This window comes from Crocodylus siamensis, chromosome 3 (genome assembly GCF_052110815.1).
Source record: "Crocodylus siamensis isolate JL-2025a chromosome 3, ASM5211081v1, whole genome shotgun sequence".
NCBI classification, from domain to species: domain Eukaryota; kingdom Metazoa; phylum Chordata; order Crocodylia; family Crocodylidae; genus Crocodylus; species Crocodylus siamensis.
This window is the reverse complement of record NC_143397.1, coordinates 82,108,995-82,126,384: the sequence shown is the minus strand read 5'-3', so window position 1 is coordinate 82,126,384 and position 17,390 is coordinate 82,108,995. Positions and strand designations below refer to the sequence as shown.

Here is a 17,390-nt window from a genome sequence, read left to right as displayed (position 1 = left end):
AGGCTGAAATCATCCCCATCAGTGGGAAAAATCCTGAACACAGATTTTGGTGAGAAAATGCTTGTGAGTCTGTCTGTGTTGTTATCATCGGTCCCCTAGATTTGAAGGAAGACCCAGCTGAGGCATCTAAGGCTGATATCAGGAGGAGGATTTCTAGTGGTGTGATGCATTAGCATATGATTGACTTGATTAATGTGGTAACACAATACTTTGACCACATTATCTGTGGTGCTGCCTGCAATCCTGGGGTAGATGTATAGTCAGTGGACTCTCCAGTGACTAACTCCAGTTCAGTTAAACCATGTAAAGCTGGATATACAGCTGGCTGAAAGCTGCTGTGGCCTTTTTTATTGAAACCCGTTTTCCTTAAATAAGGTTTACTTAATCGCTCTCATCCAAGGGTGTCAAATTGGTTTGGCCCTCCAAGCTAGATCCACACTACAGAGCTCTTTGCGGGGTTTAATGCAGCTGTCAATTACCTCCCCACCACCACCAAAGTGTATCCCCACAAGACTCTGAACTCCAAATTTGGCAACAAGTCCTGCCCCTGGCTTCCTGGCCTCTCTAAGAGCCTGTGGGCCTAATGATAAGCCTCTGCGGGCCAGATCTGGTGCATGGGCCATATCTTCGATGGCCCTGCTGTCATTCATTTAATGGAACCAGCTCTAAAACAAATTAGAAAATGTTCAAAATGGAGCTGGACATTGTGAGGATCCCTCCATTGTCAGGTTGGGGGCAAGATCGTCTCTGTCCTGCGGAAAATGTCACAGACATTGTCCACAAACCTGACAGATTGTTGGGAATCTGTGGGAGGCTGGGATTATTAACATGAGGATTTTATGCATCTGTATTTGCTCTGACCATTGGTCTCCTGCTATAGCTAACCCCAGAGAAATCTGTGGAAAGCAGAACACAGCCCAGGACAGCAGCAGAGCTACAGCAAGGCATAGTTGGCCTGATGCTCTAAAAAAGCACCTCTTCTCTGCTTTAGTTTTTCAAGTGCTAATGTTTATGCTCATTGGTCCCAGCCTTTAAAATGCTTCCAGCTGTCCAAACCCTTGATGGTAACATCTCACTGAAGGCAATGGATTGACCAGTTTGGCCTGTGCTACTGCTGCTATTTATCTGGAGAGCATGTTTGGAAGAGCTGGGTTAACAGGGCAGCAGCACAGAGACTTGGAGATTCTTGGAAGGAAACTCACTGGAGAAGCTGAAGTTTCTCAAATAGAGTCTACATATTCTGATTCCCAGTCCTATGATTTAGCCACAAAAACATCCTTCCTCTTCTGGACATGTAAGTTGATCACCAGTTGGAATAAGTAATTTGCATTCTTTCACTTTAATAACTGGAGGGGTCAAATCATTTGTTTTCATTTTACTGCTGAAATGGATCCTAAGATGCATTGGAAGTGGTGGTTTGAATTAAGCTGAATAACAGTAGGAGAGTATCTGTTTGCAAAATATAATGATCAGTGTTCCCCACATACAATATATCCAATGGAGTTTTTTGCAGTCTATCCACAAAGTTATTGCAGCTTGACACTGGATTGTCTAAATAAGCCAAATCTCAATAGAAAGACAAAGAAATTCAGCTTTAGGGATAAATATGGAAGTGTGCCTTTAAGCATATTTCTAATCCTGGACATATTTGCAAAATTAGCTTCTGGTAACAGATAACTTCCAAAGTCCAAACTTTACGTACTGTATTGTGTTGGCTCTTAGCTTGAAGTTTTGTGCAGCAGCTGAGCCTTCTCAGCAAATAGAAGCATTATTTCTTGAGTGCCAAACGAGCAGAGCTTAAAAATACAATCAGCACAATAAGTGTTTACTGAATATAACAAATGTTCCTCAGTATTTCCATATTCTCTTGGCAATCTCAATAAGGCTGCACATCCTTATTTTCATTAGGTTTCCATTATTACACATGGTCTGTCTGTCTCTTCAGAAATAAAGTCGATCCTCTTCAGCTATCTGTGTGGATGCTAACATCCTGGCACCTGGCCAGGAGTCACCTGGCCAGGAGTGGAGGTTGTGCCCCGGTGTGTGATGTGATGGCTCACACATGATGCTGACACCCTGCTTCTCAACCAGACTATGTATGGTTTGTTTTCTCTTAGAATAACTTTGAGGAAAGGTCCCCATTCCAGCATCCCCCTTAATCAGTGCCTGGGCACTGCGCCCCCATCACCTATCCTTAGTTATGCTACTGGTTTGGCTTGAAGCCCATGGGTTAGAAGGGACTTAGGAGCAAGTCGAAAATAAATCTATATTGTGCTTCCTCAAAATGTGGCATTTCCTTTTCTATCATATCACCTGCAGCAGGGAGGAAGTATACATACCCCCCAGACAGCTCTGGGCAGGTGTCTCCTTTATTCTGCCATCACTAGTGACTCTGAGAAAAAAGAAGTGGATGTGCCTCAGCTTCCTCTGAGTCCCATATTGTTTTTTTTTTAAAAATAGCACCCCCCCCCACCTTTTTTATAAGTACTTTAGTTTATTTCTGTATGATCTGAACATATAACATGACTTAAGCACCCATTATTTTCTTGACTTTTTGGATGTACCTCAGGATAATTTAAATCTTGTGTTGCCTACCCAGGAATTTGCCCCACTGTCAGTGAACACTTGTTCTTTTGCTGTGTCGTTTTCCCTCCTCTGAAAGATCAGACCTAGTAGCTACCTTTTGTAATGGGCTTTGAAAACAGAGGGTGACTTCAAAGTCATTATTTTGAACAGCAAGGTACCACTTTACAACTTGATGTATACATGCGAGTGAAATATATGTAAATAAATTCACTTGTGCAGCATAATTTGACTCGCAATGGTCCAAATGGAGGACAAAACCCTCCCAAAGAAGCATGCAAAATGCAGATCCTGATTCTTAAGTTAAAGTATGTTACACTCTCATTAAAAAAATACTTGTTTCATAAATGCATACTTATGACAGAGTTATGAAACCTGGATACCAAGCTGATGTATGTATTATAACTAGCTGGGATAGATAAAGGGAAACACCAAGTGTAATGAAAGAGTAAACTTAAGTCTGAAATGAGAAATCCCTCCTAATGAAGAAGACTTGAGATGTGACAGCAGCTACGTGGCAATAGTCTGCACCAAAACCACATGGGACTATGGATAGAATGGAAGCAGAGGGATTTCAGTTTCACATTGCTGGTAGTGACTTCACCTAATCTTCACAACTAAGGTCACTTGCCTCTAAATACTTATTATTAGGGGTGCATCAATAAATATTTTCTGGGCTGATGTTGATGGCTGATTACTAATGAGTAGGGCTGTGGGAAGCTCTGGTCGCTGATTCAATTTGGTGGGATTCAGCCCGATTCAGTGGGCAAATCTCTAAATCCTTATCAAAACAGAGGACCTTTTAATCTCTCCGACTCTAATCGGAACCCTCCAAATCGATTCAGAGAGATTTGGAAAGATTCAGACAGAGGCACAGCTTAAAATGTTTTTTCTACATACCTCTAGGTAGCAGGGGCTCATGACTGCTGCAATGCTGGGGCTCATGGAGCTTCCCACAGATACACGGGGGGGCTCCCTAGTGTGCTTGGCAGCAGACCCAGAAGTGGACCAGAAGCACTTCCAGTCCACTTCTAGGTCTGCTGGGGAGCACCCCCCCCCTGTCCCCACCCCCCGGTCTTAGTGACCAGTGCCTCCTGGGTCTTGGGAGGGCACCTGGGGTCCCCCTGCAGCTGACCACCGAGCTGGGGAGGTGTAGAGGGGGCCCCTAGCACACTTCTGGTCCACTTCCAGGTTTGCTGCTGAGCATTTGGAGGGGCGCCCCACACTCCTGTGAGATGCTCCATCTGCCCCAGCATCGCAGCAATCACAAGCCATGCCTGCTACCTTAAGGTATGTAGAAAAAACTTTTAAAGCTGTGTCTATGTCTGAATCACTGATTCTCTGAATCAGCATTGAATATTCAGATTCGGCTTTGGCCAAATTGAATCGGGAACAGTGATCCAAATCAACTAATCGAATCACTGTCCCTGATTCAGGCCAAATCTGAATTGAATAGGGCCCGCTTCGCACACCCCTACTAACAAAGCCATATAGGCTGATACTGACCTGATTGCTGATGTGCAGCCTGGCAGCTTGGAGATCAGTGTCCGGCTGATAAGTCTGTTGGGGTGGAAGGGGTGTGGGGTAGGGGGGAGGCGTAGATCAAGGACCCCAGGGTGAGGGAGGAGGGGAGCTAGGGCTGGAGCAGGTGCTGCCAAGCTGGGGCAGGACCTGGGATGCAGCCTCAAGTGGCTGGCCCCAGGGGTGTGGTGTGGCGGGAAGCTCCTATCACTATGTGAATGCCCGGGGGAGGCATGAGGGGTGTGGACTTGCCAGATCTGTGCACAGGGCAAGAAGCAGGCTGGGGCTGGGTGCAGTGCTGGGCTCTTCCAGGTGAAGGGGGCTGGGCTGGGGCTGCGCTCAGGGTGGGTGGTAGTGGCTCTGGGAGTGGGGGACTACAGGGGGTTACAGTGAATTCTGGGGTGGCCACAGCCTATTCCATAGCCCCCCCTCAGTGCTGCTGCTGCCAGCCCCCAGCCCAACCCCTCTGTCAGGAAGAGCCTGGCACTGCCCCCAGCCCACAGTAGCAGCCTACCTTCACCCCGTGCATAGATCTGGGGAGCACATGCCCCCATGCCTCCCCTACAGGCGTGCACAGCAGTGGGAGCTGCACCCCGCCCCTGGACCAGCTACTCACAGCTCTGTCCTGCCCCCTTCCTCAGTTGGACAGCGCCTGCCCCCAGCCTTATCTCCCCTCCCTCACTGCTGGGACCTCGATCTGCCCCCTGCACTCCCCTTTTCTTCCCAACAGACTAACCAGCTGGATGCTGGTCTCCATTCATCTCCACAGCATTTATTGGTGACATTATCGGCCCACATCAGCCAAAAAAAGCTGAATGCCAGTAATGTCAATTTTGCGTTGATCAGTGCTGATACAATACGGACCGATGCATCAGTGCACCTTTACTAATTATCATATCAAGAGTCTTTCCATTCCCATGGGAACAGACAGTAAGACACTTCAGTTTTCATCTTTATTAATTACCCAAGACAAATATCATTTGCAACATAAACACAATACCTCAGAGATCAGGAGTCTAATAAGCAAGATAAAAAGCACCTGCCAGAAAAAACTTGGACAGAAAGGACAGATAAGTTGTCTCTATATGAAGTCCTGGATGTTGACTTTTGTCTCAAAATTCCAATTATTGCCATGTCAGGTAACATGGACCGTCACCTAAACAATCTTCTACTTTTGTTAGTGAGAAGCTAATAGTTGCTGTTAGTGTTGACATTAGGCCTTTGCTTTTACACTTGCATTACATGGAACTAAAGGATTTTTTTCTTTTGTCTGTAAAGAAAATGTAAACTTTCTTTTCTTAGAAATTACTTTCATGATTTCTATTGTCATCAATTAAAGGAGGGAACTGATCTCCTGGAAACCAAGTTGTCTAATTTACTTTCTCTTTCCTGCAGAAGGATTAAAGCAGGTGCATGAGCAACATCTGGTTTATGAATTCCATTAGCTGCTTTTCTGGTGCTTCTGCACACAGGCAAGGTACTCCTGCACATCATCTGGGGAACCAAGAATAAGAGGGACTCGCTGGTGAAGGGACTCAGGCTTCACATCCAGCACTGGTTCAGTTCCAGTGGTAGCCATCCCCCCTGCCTGCTCCATGATGAAAGCCATGGGGTTGCACTCATAGAGGAGTCGGAGCTGTAAGAATAGAGAATACAGGGTTGGATTTGGGGAAATAAAACTTATCAGAATGTAAAGCAGTTTCTTTCTGGTATTACTTCTGCAAATTTCCTACCAAAGTCATGCTACTACAACAGTTCCACCAGTGGTAGCACTGATGGAAATTCTCATGTAAGCCAGTGGTTACAAGCACTATGTCCTTTAACTGCACTACTTTATACCCTCTCTTTAGTCATTCTGCTTCCAAAGTTTCTTTAACAATAAGATCACCACAACAAGCATCATATTGTGTCATGTTCCTGCCTCCTAGTGCAGTGATTCTCAAGCAGGATGCCATGAGATCCTTGTAAGGATGCTGCAGGGTGCCGTGTAATATTAACCCTGGGTGGTGTGCAAACACTTGCACATGATTCACAAGATAAACCCAGTTATTTCAAATATGAATGCATCGTGTCAAAAACATTCTGACCTGTTGTGGTCTTTCAGAGTTTTTTCAACAGAAGAATTGCTCTATTATTTTTCCATGGTTAAAAAGAAAAAGCAAAAAAAAATGAAAGCTAAGAGCTGGCATTTTCTGACAAGTGCCTTGAGTCTAAAGTTGAAAACCACTGACTGTACTATTATGTAATTTTTAAAAAATTCTTTCTTTTCTGGCTTTCACGGCAGCTTCTGTGCCATAGACAACTACAGGGATGCTGCTTTGAAGCACTGTTCCAAGGGGATTCTAGCATTTGAGAGCTGAGGTATCCAGAGGTATGCTTTGTCTGACAAACAAGGTTTTGAGGCTGAACCCAAATGGTTAACTGAAAACCAGTGACAGAACAGAATGAACAAAAGGCGAAGTCTCACTTCTGCCCAAGCCTTGCTTGCAATTATGAAGCTTAGGATGGCTGTGTTTACTCAGGATATTTTAGAGTTTGAAACCTAATGCTGTCAGTCTCAAGCATCACCCAAGTGCAGATCTCCACAACAACGACTAATCCCTTTACAGTGCACTAAGTTCATGAAGACAGTAAATGCTTTTGTTTTTAATAGCTTTGTTCATTTCAGAAGCCGATTTTCAATGTAGCGTGAAGGCAATTAGGTTCTTCACATCTGTCAGTATTAAACAGACATTTTAATCTGGAATCCCATACGTCATCATAAAAATGTTCCAGTTAAAGTAACTTCAGGTCATCTGCTAAATGCTGCAGAACTTAAAAGGGAATGGAAAGATTGTAATCTAACATACGTTAACCTAATGGATTTGGTTTGGGGAGATCTCCATAAAATACCCATGCAGTGTTGTACAATGTGTGGCATGCGAAAGCCTATTCAAAGCTTATTCATCCTCTCAAAAGAGAATGGATTTTTGGGAAATGGAAATGGGATTTTTCTGGAGGAGACAAAAAGACCAGCAGTATAATCTGGTAGGGCTCTTCCATCTGTAATTTTTGTCATCATGCCATTTGCAATAACAGTAGGGCATTCCACACACCTTAAACAATGTACATTTTATTAGCTTGATTTCCTTCTAATCTTTGAAGCCTGCTGAAATGCTACTCCAAGTACATGATGTCCAGCAGACAGCAAATGTGGGGGCAACAATCCTTGTATTCATTTTATTGCACAGACAATTTAAACAGCAGTGCAGTGACATCACTGCAGAATCAAGGGATGAAGTGTGTCATCACTTCGGTGGGAATATAAAGCATAATGAAAGAACTGTTTTTCCCTTTTTCAAAAATATGATCTGAAAGATCCTTCTTTAAATGGGTTAGTATTCTTAATGCATGAGAGCACAGTAAAAGCTGAATGCACATGAATATTAACTACTTAATATTTCCAGTTTAAAAACAGCATCGGCAAAGTGGCTGATTCTACTGGTTTACATTTATATCAGTAGAACAAGGCAGAGATTAGCACTCTGTACCTTGAAGTGAGCTACACTAGTCTGTTTAGCAATGGCCAACATTCATTCTTTGTTATAAAATCCCTGAACTAAGTCAATGCATTGTATAACTCCATTTGCTTGCTCTTTCAGAAACCTGCCTTACTTGGAGGTGGTATCCAAAGGGTCAAGGAAAAGTACTAGGTTATAGTCAGCATGGCACCATCTTTCAAACCAAGAAGAATTATGGCTTTAGATGAACTGATTGGTATGTGACAAATACACTTATTGCAGGCAATACAGGTCTGGGAACCAGGATCCTGGTCCTTCACCACAAAAATCACGACTCTCTTATCCCCTTCATAGTGCACAAATTAAAGTCTTATTTTCTCCTTGGTAGCACAGTTCACATCAGTCATTAGGTACTAGATACTAGTTCACATGTGAACCTTTAATTCCCTCCCCCTTTATTCCTCGCTTTCTCCAAAGCTGTGAAATGAAATAATCTCAAAGCTGCAAGTGCTTTTGAAAGAGACACAAGATAAAATTTCAGCATATGCTCTTGAGTTTAACAAAACAGTATTTGGTGCTGCTGTTTATATGAAGTGGAGATTCCCCTGCATACCTATCCCTTTGTGTTTGGAAGCCTAATAGACAAGGTAGATTTCAAAATATACGGTATGCGCCACTTCTGAGTATATGCCTGCTAATACTGTCAGGCTGTCCCTTGTTTCCTGTCTGTCTTGTTTACTTGACAGCTGTTCTATACAAACTTCCAACTATTAAGAATCTAACTTGAAAAAGAAAAATCAGTAAAAACACTATACACGCAAACACAATCACCCCACAAGATTTTAATGAATGTTTCTTTAGGGCACAACACCTTCTAACACCATAAAGCCAGTTTGCCTCAGGAACTGTTTCCCAAAACAGATAAAAAGCCCAATGTTGAATACAAGGGGATTTCTGCAATGTTAGCATGCTTTCAACCCAAATCTTTCCTTGTATGTATAATTTTTGCAGTCCTGGATGTGCCAGAACAACCTCCTCCAACAGCAAATAAACAAGCATTCATTTGTTTTTACAGATTAGTCTTTAGTCCCTTATCTTCATAGATTTCATAGACATTAGGGCCGGAAGGGACCTTGGAAGATCATCGAGTCCAGCCCCCTGCCCGAAGGGCAGGAAGTCAGCTGGGGTCATAGCATCCCAGCAAGATAAGCATCCAATTTACTCTTGAAGGTGTTCAATGTAGGCGCTTGAACCACCTCCGCTGGCAGGCTGTTCCAGACCTCGGGGGCTCGGACAGTAAAGAAATTCTTCCTCATGTCCAGCCTGAAACGGTCTTGTAGTAGTTTATGACCGTTCGACCTCATCATCCCATGGGGCGCTCTGGTGAACAAACGTTCCCCCAGATACTGGTGGTCACCCCTGATAAACTTATAGGTGGCCATCAGATCACCCCTGAGCCTGCACTTTTCCAGGCTAAGGAGCTCCATGGCTCTCAGCCTGTCATCGTAAGGTCTGTTTTCCTGACCTCTGATCATGCGCGTGGCTCTTCTCTGGACTTTCTCAAGCTTCTCCACATCTTTTTTGAATTGTGGAGCCCAAAACTGGGCACAGTACTCCAGCTGTGGTCTCACCAAGGCCGAGTACAAGGGGAGAATGATGTCCCGGGATTTGCTCGAGAAGCATCTATGGATGCACGCCAGCGTTTTGGTCGCTTTACTAGCCGCAGCATCGCATTGCAGGCTCATTTTCATCTTGTGGTCAATGATGACCCCCAAGTCTCTTTCTTCCATGGTGCTAGCCAGTGTAGCACTGCTGACCCTATAAGGATGCTGCAGGTTTTTCCTCCCAACGTGGAGAACCTTGCATTTTTCAGTGTTAAACACCATATCAGGTTCTTGTCCGCCCATTTGCTGAGCCTGTTCAGGTCAGCCTGGATCACCCTCCTGTCTTCAGGTGTGGATGCTTTGCCCCAAAGTTTGGTGTCATCGGTGAACTTGGCCAGTCTGCTTCTGACTCCAATGTCCACATCATTAATGAAGATGTTGAACAATATGGGTCCAAGGACAGAGCCTTGGGGGACCCTGCTGATTACAAGGCACCATGATGACTGACTGCCATCAATTACTACCCTCTGGGTCCAACCACGGAGCCAGTTTCCCAGCCAGCGGATCATGGTGGACCCAAGGCCACAATTGGCCAGTTTTGCCAAGAGGTGATCATGGGATACCAGCTCAAAGGCTTTTTTGAAGTCAAGATATATGACATCAATCTCTTCTCCCTTGTCCAGGTGATAGGTCACCTGGTTGTAGAAGGTAATGTGATTGGTCAAGCAAGACCTACCCACAACAAACCCATCCTGGCTATCCCTCAGGATATTGGCATCTGCCAGTCCATTCAGGATGAGGTCATAGGTTGGCTTTTTCCTGGGCATCAGTTGTCAGTTGCCCCATCTGGTTGAGCAGGGGTCCAATGTTGCCTGTGATTTTCCTCCGGCTCCCCACATATCTAAAAAAGGACTTTTTATTGTCCTTGATGCTTGAAGCTAGTTGGAGTTCAGTTGCAGCCTTGGCTTTCCTGGTTTGCTCCCTGCAGGACCGGACCAGTGCAGAATATTCCTCCTTGGAGGTGAATCCCATCCTCCATCCTTTATAGGCCTTACTTTTTAGCCTTAGGAGGTCCGCTAGGTCCCTGGAGACCCAGGGGGGCTGCTGTGCCCTTTTGCTGCCGCTCCTCCGAGATGGAATGGAATTAGCTTGTGCGTTGAAGATCGTTCCCTTCAGGAAGAGTGGTTGTTCCTCAACTCCTCTCCCCCCGGGGTCATGGTCCCTTAGGGCTTCACTGACGAGCCTCCTGAGCTTGTCAAAGTCAGCTTTCCTGAAGTCAAGGACTTCCATGTTGCTGACTGACTTGCCAGCTTTACGGCGGATGGTGAAGGTGATCAGCTCGTGGTCACTGTCACCTAGCTTCCCATCTATCACTAATCTTGAAATGGTTTAAATAGTTGGGCAGAGTGTAACATGGTAATTTGGATGGTTTTACAAGGAAAAGTCTGTGTTCACACTGATCACAGAAATACTGCTTTCTACAGCTGTGTTTAAACATAAATGTGCCATACTAATCCAAGAGAGGATAAGGCCATTGAGTCAGTACAGCAGGCCAAGTCCATAATGGGCTAAGCCCTACAGCAGTGGTCACTGACCAGTTGATCTCGATTGACTGATCAATCGTGGAGCCTCTGACATTTGATCTCAGTCTGTCAGAGGCTCCACGATGGGGAGAGAGGCAGGATGCATGTGGCTGAGCTAAAGCCATGCCCCTTGCCGCCCGGGCCGGGCTGGGTGAGGTCAAATCCCAGTCGGCTTGGCAGGGAGGCCGGGGGAGCAGGGCAGGGCAGGGCAGGGGTGGTAGATCCTGGGGTGTCCTTTACCTACAAAAAGTAAGTACAAAAAGAACAAAAAGGTCACCAGAAAAAGGTTGGAGACCACTGCCTTACAGTATACTGTATTCTTCTCTATGCTGGTTCCAATAAATACAGAGAAGGGCAAGCTCAGGAGGAAAGGAGAAGACAAAACAGTTTACCTTGCCTTTAGGACTCTTCTGGTTAGCTGGATACATAAAAATCCCACCATACATCAGCGTACGATGAACATCAGCCACCATGGAGCCCACATATCTGGCACCATAGGGAGAACTGCCATCCTGTAAAAACAGATAGAGACTTGGAAGCTAACAGTGTTAAATCTCCCAGGCCAGCTAGCTGGCAGCATAGCAAATATCAATGCTCATTCCACTTTGTTTTAAGGCAAGAATCCCGTCATCACTTATAAGGTGCTGTAAATGTTGACAGGCCTTAAGTATGATACACCCAGCTCCTGAAAAATGTAGTCATTTCACTGTGATTCCAAAATAAAGGCTGCACCAGTCTTTAATCTTCTCTTCTAGGCTGGATAAGCTATTCTAAAAGCATGTGTGCATGCTATTTCAATTAACGAAAAGGCAATGCCATCTCTCCACTGAGCCTAAGCACTCTGTCCTAGACAGCCAGTAAGAACTGAACATGACTTTACTTCATCAGGTGATCAGAAGAATGGGTCTCATCAGCTGCCATTCCCCAAGAATGAAAATGCAATGAACAGAGCACTGAAGATAGGCCTCAGATGCATGGGCAGTGTCCTGAGGATTATTGGTGTTTTGTTTCCAGACTAGGTGCTAGAATCTGAAGATGGCTTCCATCTTTATTTTCAAGATTAGCTCGGGGGATTGAGGGTTATTTGTGTGCATGGATTTGTTTAATTTGATCTTTTATTAAAGAATAAATCAGTAAGGAAATAGATGCCTGTCAAACTTGGCAGTGTCCATTTAATCTATGATGATTTTTTCCATTAAACTATATTACTACCACTTGAAGCATTATAGTAATATTTAGCAGAGGACATTAGAAATGTACCTGTTCCTTCTTCCTAATAAAATTATGGCTCTCATCATTGCCTAATTTATTTTTTGTTCAATGCATATGAGTGCAATGAGCACATAGTAAACTAACTACAAATATTAATTTATTAAAATCATCTTACAGCCCATCTGTTTAACATGCATTCTTCAGTGGGTAAATGCAAATAATCTAAAGCAGTGTGTATAAGACTGATATAACTGGATCTTATTAAGGTATTCTTCCTAGCAAATAACCAAAAGGTGATAGCAGTTCACAAGATAAAGATCTAATTCTGTCACTGCAGAAGTGCAGGTGTACTGCTGAACTTTCACAAAGCCCTGTTTCCAAGCAGGATTGCATATGTATCTGTCAATATGGAAAAAATCCAATGCTATTTTTATGTTTACTTCAAAAGATAACTTGTAACTGCTAACCCCAACTGCTCAACCATCAAGCCAGACCCCAAAATCATGACTTAGAATTTTTTTTTAATGCAATTGTTTTTCCTCTGTGTTTGAGACTTCTGGTATCACATTTTTTGGAAACCACTGATACACTGAGATCTCTGTATCATCACATCACTCAGAGGTTTTTAAAAAACCAAAATAATATAAATGAGATAAAATCATGAGAGTTTATATTGCTTGTAAAATTGTGTTAGGGTTATTATCCCACTTTGTATAATGCAAGTTTGGCTACAACTGAACTATTTTCTACAATTCTGGTCTGGGCATATTATGAAAATTAGTGGAAATATAAAGAAAGATAATGAAATTGGTACAGGTTTCCATTTTTTTTGTTTGTGAAGCTTGAACCTAGCTTCTTATAGTCATGGTATGACTATAACTTGTAAACAGCTGAACTGGGATTATTTAGATGTTTAATAATCTAATTTCCATGCATAATCAGGTACTTAGATTGCTAAAGGATATCAAGTAACCTCACAACTACTTGCATCCACAATTTTTCATGTGTAAAACCTGAGGATGGATTAAGAACTAGCTGGCAATCTAGCCCATATATTAAAACAGAGTACATCAAACTTGCATAGGCTTGGAAACGTGAAGTTTCAAGGGGAGACATAATATGTAATTATCTGCATGTTAGCAACAGAAATCAAAGATGGAATTTCTTCATGCTATCAGAAGGTAGTAGAACAAAGTTCAATGACCTGAAACTGCTATAAGTAAAAGTTTAAGTTAGATATTAGGAGGTCTTTATTACTGACAGTTTTCACCATTGCAGAGCAGTCTGTTGAGGAACGTGCTTGTAGCATCATGACTATAAATACTTGAGGACATGGGTAATATATTACTAGGAATGATGTGGAAAACATTTCTGTAAAACTACAGATGTTCCAATGAGACCTGTGATTGTACCTGTGATTGTAAGCCCTTGTGATTGTACTGATAACTGTCATTGTAAATTCTTCCGATAATTTCTAACAATGCAAATGAAACAGCGCATAGTCATACCCAGAAGTTTCATTTACTAATGCAGTAAAATGAATTATGAATAAGGTTGCCAGGCACTTCATGTTATAGGCTCCTGGTTTCCACTGCTGCTAACTTTGTTAATATTTGACTGTTTGAGCGGAAATGTTATATGCCAAGTGTCTGCCACAAGATATTGAGGGCTTTTTATTTTAATTTCTGCCCAATTATTTCAGGTGTTTCTAAAATGAGTTTAGGGAAGATAAACTATTTTACCCTTGGCAAAAATAAAACAAAACAAAACAAGACAGAACAACTTCCCCCAGACTTTTTTCTGACAAGCCCTAGACTTCCTCTTCTTTGGTACAGGAGCATGAACTTTGTGTTAGGGTTGCACCTTTCACCAACAGACTCAAGCCAAGAGGAACAGGGAACTTGAGGTAGGAGAAACTGAAGACTAAGGGTGGTATAGGGAGATAAAATGGATGATGAATTAGGAGGTGGGGATTGGGACTAGATAAGCAAGGAAATAGGTCAGGGGTCCAGAAGAGAAGAGAAGGAATATCTGGATAAGGAGAATGGGGCAGATGTGAGAATCCTGAAGTGAGTAGAGGAGACTGGGCCTGACTGAATGCTGGGAATGGGAGCCATATGTGAAGAAAAGACAGGACTGGGGCAGAAGAGGCAGAAAGGGTTAAACATGGGCGGGAACTGGGAAGAACAGTCTGTGTCCATTATGGCAAGCATCCTGCCAGATCCTATGACCCATCTCTCCTCTGCTGTTAGCAAATATCTTGAAACTCACTCATGGTGTATCCCATCCCTCTCATGTAGATCCAAGGGGAGAAGAACAAACCACTACTGTTATCAGTTGTCTGATAGCTCAAGTGACAGCGGGCTTTGAAGTGGATCTAAAGGTTCCAGCTCAGCTGATGACACTGCTGGGTGTCCATCTGATAGCACACAATGGAATGTATGCGCTTTTTCTGTTTATCTTCTTGAAAACTCAGGAAATTACCCATAAAATTACATTACTGAGCACTTCTGTGGTTGCAAAGTCAAGCACTGAAAACTGCTGTTTGCTCACAGGACCCCTGCCCTATTCCCCATTTGGGACCGGATTTTTCCCTGCCCTGGTAAAAATCAAGATTGTGCAATGAAGAAGGCTGTTGCTCTGTAGGATTGCTGCTTCAGTGGTATAGAAAAGTTGGCAGTTGCCTGAGGCAGGGAGCTGCGGTCTCATGGATCAGGTAAGGTTCAGGCAGTTGAGTGCTGCCCTCAAGAGCAGAATACTATTCCTGCCTCTGCCACAGGGTTCCCATGTGATGCCAGAAAAGTCACCTGATCAACATTTTCATAGGTTTTTTCTAACATAGGTCATATGGTCCTCATTTTCTGAGTGCCTGACTTGAGCTCCTGAGATCTGGTTTGCAGACATGCTGGGCATTCACAGCATCAGCTGCAGTTCTTAGGTGCTTAGAACAGATAAAGTGTTGTCTACTCTGCTAAGTGCTCCTCAGATCCTATCTGCTTCAGTTTTAATACCCAAAATTAGTCAATACCTTTTGGTCTTCCTCTTTCTATGCTTCAGCTTCCCCTCCATAAAATGCCACCCCTCCACCTCACAGCAGCATTGTGAATAAAAATCAATTCAATTTGTCAAGCTCCCAGATTCAATAGTGATGAGGAGGCCCACACGGACATGAATAATTCATTTTTTCAGAGAAGCATCAAAAGTCATCCCAAACCTAGTAGCCTATAGGGCTAGTCTGGTTAAGACATATCAGTTTCTATTGCCAACAGCATGCAAGGGCTAGTATCACACCCTACTGTCTTTAACTCCCCAGCTTGATTGATCAGGTACCCATTTATAGCAAGGGGGACTAGGGAAGTCATTTATGAAAGTCTAGAGCAAGACTCAATCTTACATTGCAAGCACTGTAACAAGACACTACTCTGCCACCACACCCCTCAGAGGGGATTGTGTGCAGCAGATAAAATACAGCATCCACACTTTGGACTATGAGGAGAAAACAAAATATCAAATAACTAAGAAATGCCTATCTGTTCTGGGAACTTGTGGCAACAGTGGTATATGACTGGGTAATTACCATCTGATATGTATTTGCTGGTTGCCACATGGGGCCAGAAGGGAATTTTATTCTCCTGCTGCTGCTACATGCTTCAGGATTTTTTTAAGCCTTCCTGAGTATTAGGTGTTGCTGCAGCCAAGGCTGGGGATTTTGACTATGGTGTACTAATACTCCTGCTGGAACCTAAACCCAGAGGTTCCTGGCTAAAGAGTCTTGCCCCTCTGCTCAGGATCAAACCAATCAGCATATTTGGGGTCAGGAAGGACTTTTACCCCATCATCAGATTGCTATGGACTCTGCGGGGGGTGGGGTTGCCTTCCTCTGTAGCAGGAGGCATGGCCCTCTGCCTGGGATCTCTTGAGCATATATTAACAACCTGTGCAGCAGCAGGACCGTGGCTGCCGTGATCCCCCTGCTTTACTTGTGGTAGGATAGGGTGTTAGGACTTGTCTTGTGTCAGGGTTGACAGTGTAGTTTGCTGTTGTAGTAACACAACAGATTTATATAGGATGATTTGGATAGGGATGATCCTGCCTCAGGCAGGGGTTGGACTAGATGGCCTACTGAAGTCCCTTCCTGCCCGACTTGTCTATGATTCTGTGACTGATTCTGTGCACAAAAGGTAGGGTGGCACAGACATTTCTAACTGTTGAGCACTTGACTTTGTAACCTTAACAATATTCTTTCTATGTAGTTTGTATATGTGTCTGCATATGTATGGGAGGGTACGTATGTAATAAGACATTGAGGGCCACATTCTTTCAGCACATTTTGACTGAATTGTCCAATTTATCTGACTGCTATAATCATGTGGGGATAGGAAAGATATCGAGGAAGCTACTTTATTAGGGTTTGTTTCTTTGTCATCTGGATAAAAACCCTACTGTTACAAACATAGCCAGCTGCCTGACTGGTTTGAAGACAATATAAAATACCATCACACCAGTGCAGATATCACATGAAATATAAAAATCCAGCAAAGAAACTAAAGCAGTACTTCCACTTCCTTTTGGCAGCTGGATACATGCATGTGAACACAAAGTATTCCCTTTTAGTTATCAGAAGTTTTATTTCTGGTTTGATCTCTTTGTGATGCTTACAGTTCAGTCTTTTCACAGCTGCAACTTAACAGCTATTATGTTTCCCTTTCAAATAGGAGAACTAACAGATACTGCAAGACTTTTGGAATATTGCCCAAGCAAATCCAACAGGGCCATGAACATCAATGAAATATATGCTTGCCTCTGATTAGACTCTTAAATATCTAATTGCACAAGCATCTGATGAGCATTTAATGTCATCCCAGTGTGTGTCCTAATGAGAGACAGGGGGACTTCCAAGTTTTCTTGATGTAGTCTGAGGACTCTGAGTATACTTGAGCAGCTTGTCAGTTTTATCCTTTAATGATATTCTCATGCCTAAACGGAAAAGATTTACAATGTTTACAATGTGTAGTTTCTGTGAAGTTTTCCCACAATGTTATGGAAACTTTCTCTACTACCTCTTCACTTCTATTCATTTTTCTCACAGCTGTGTTCTTTTACAGAGGGCCAATGGGTCTGTCTACACTACATCCTCCATGATCACAGGCATGTCCCACCTACCCATTCCTGCTCACATACATAAAACCAGAAAATGCAGTGATGAAGCTGCTCCCAGAGTGACCCACATGGTCATCTGCAAACACACTGGAGACATAGGTCTCTGGGGCCACTTCCAGAGCAGCTCCATCATCACATTTCTGAGCTCGGCATATGGGAATGAGAGAAGTTGGAAGGGCATGATGGCAAATATTCCTCCCTGAGAATGTCTTCTTTGGATTTGATCC

General features: G+C 43.4%; 1 protein-coding gene across 1 annotated transcript in view; it reads right to left on the bottom strand.

Annotated features, from left to right (window-relative positions):
- Positions 1–5,038: 5,038 nt before the first annotated feature.
- LOC149868460 (fructose-1,6-bisphosphatase isozyme 2) overlaps positions 5,039–17,390 on the bottom strand; it is a 33,627-nt gene continuing 21,275 nt past the window's right edge. The window contains exons 6-7 of the mRNA XM_090038614.1: positions 11,184–11,303; positions 5,039–5,740 (exon numbers count right to left, since the gene is read on the bottom strand). Coding sequence (XP_089894740.1) covers positions 5,546–5,740; positions 11,184–11,303 — 315 coding nt within the window. The 3' untranslated portion in view covers positions 5,039–5,545. The remainder of the gene's footprint in view (positions 5,741–11,183; positions 11,304–17,390) is intronic.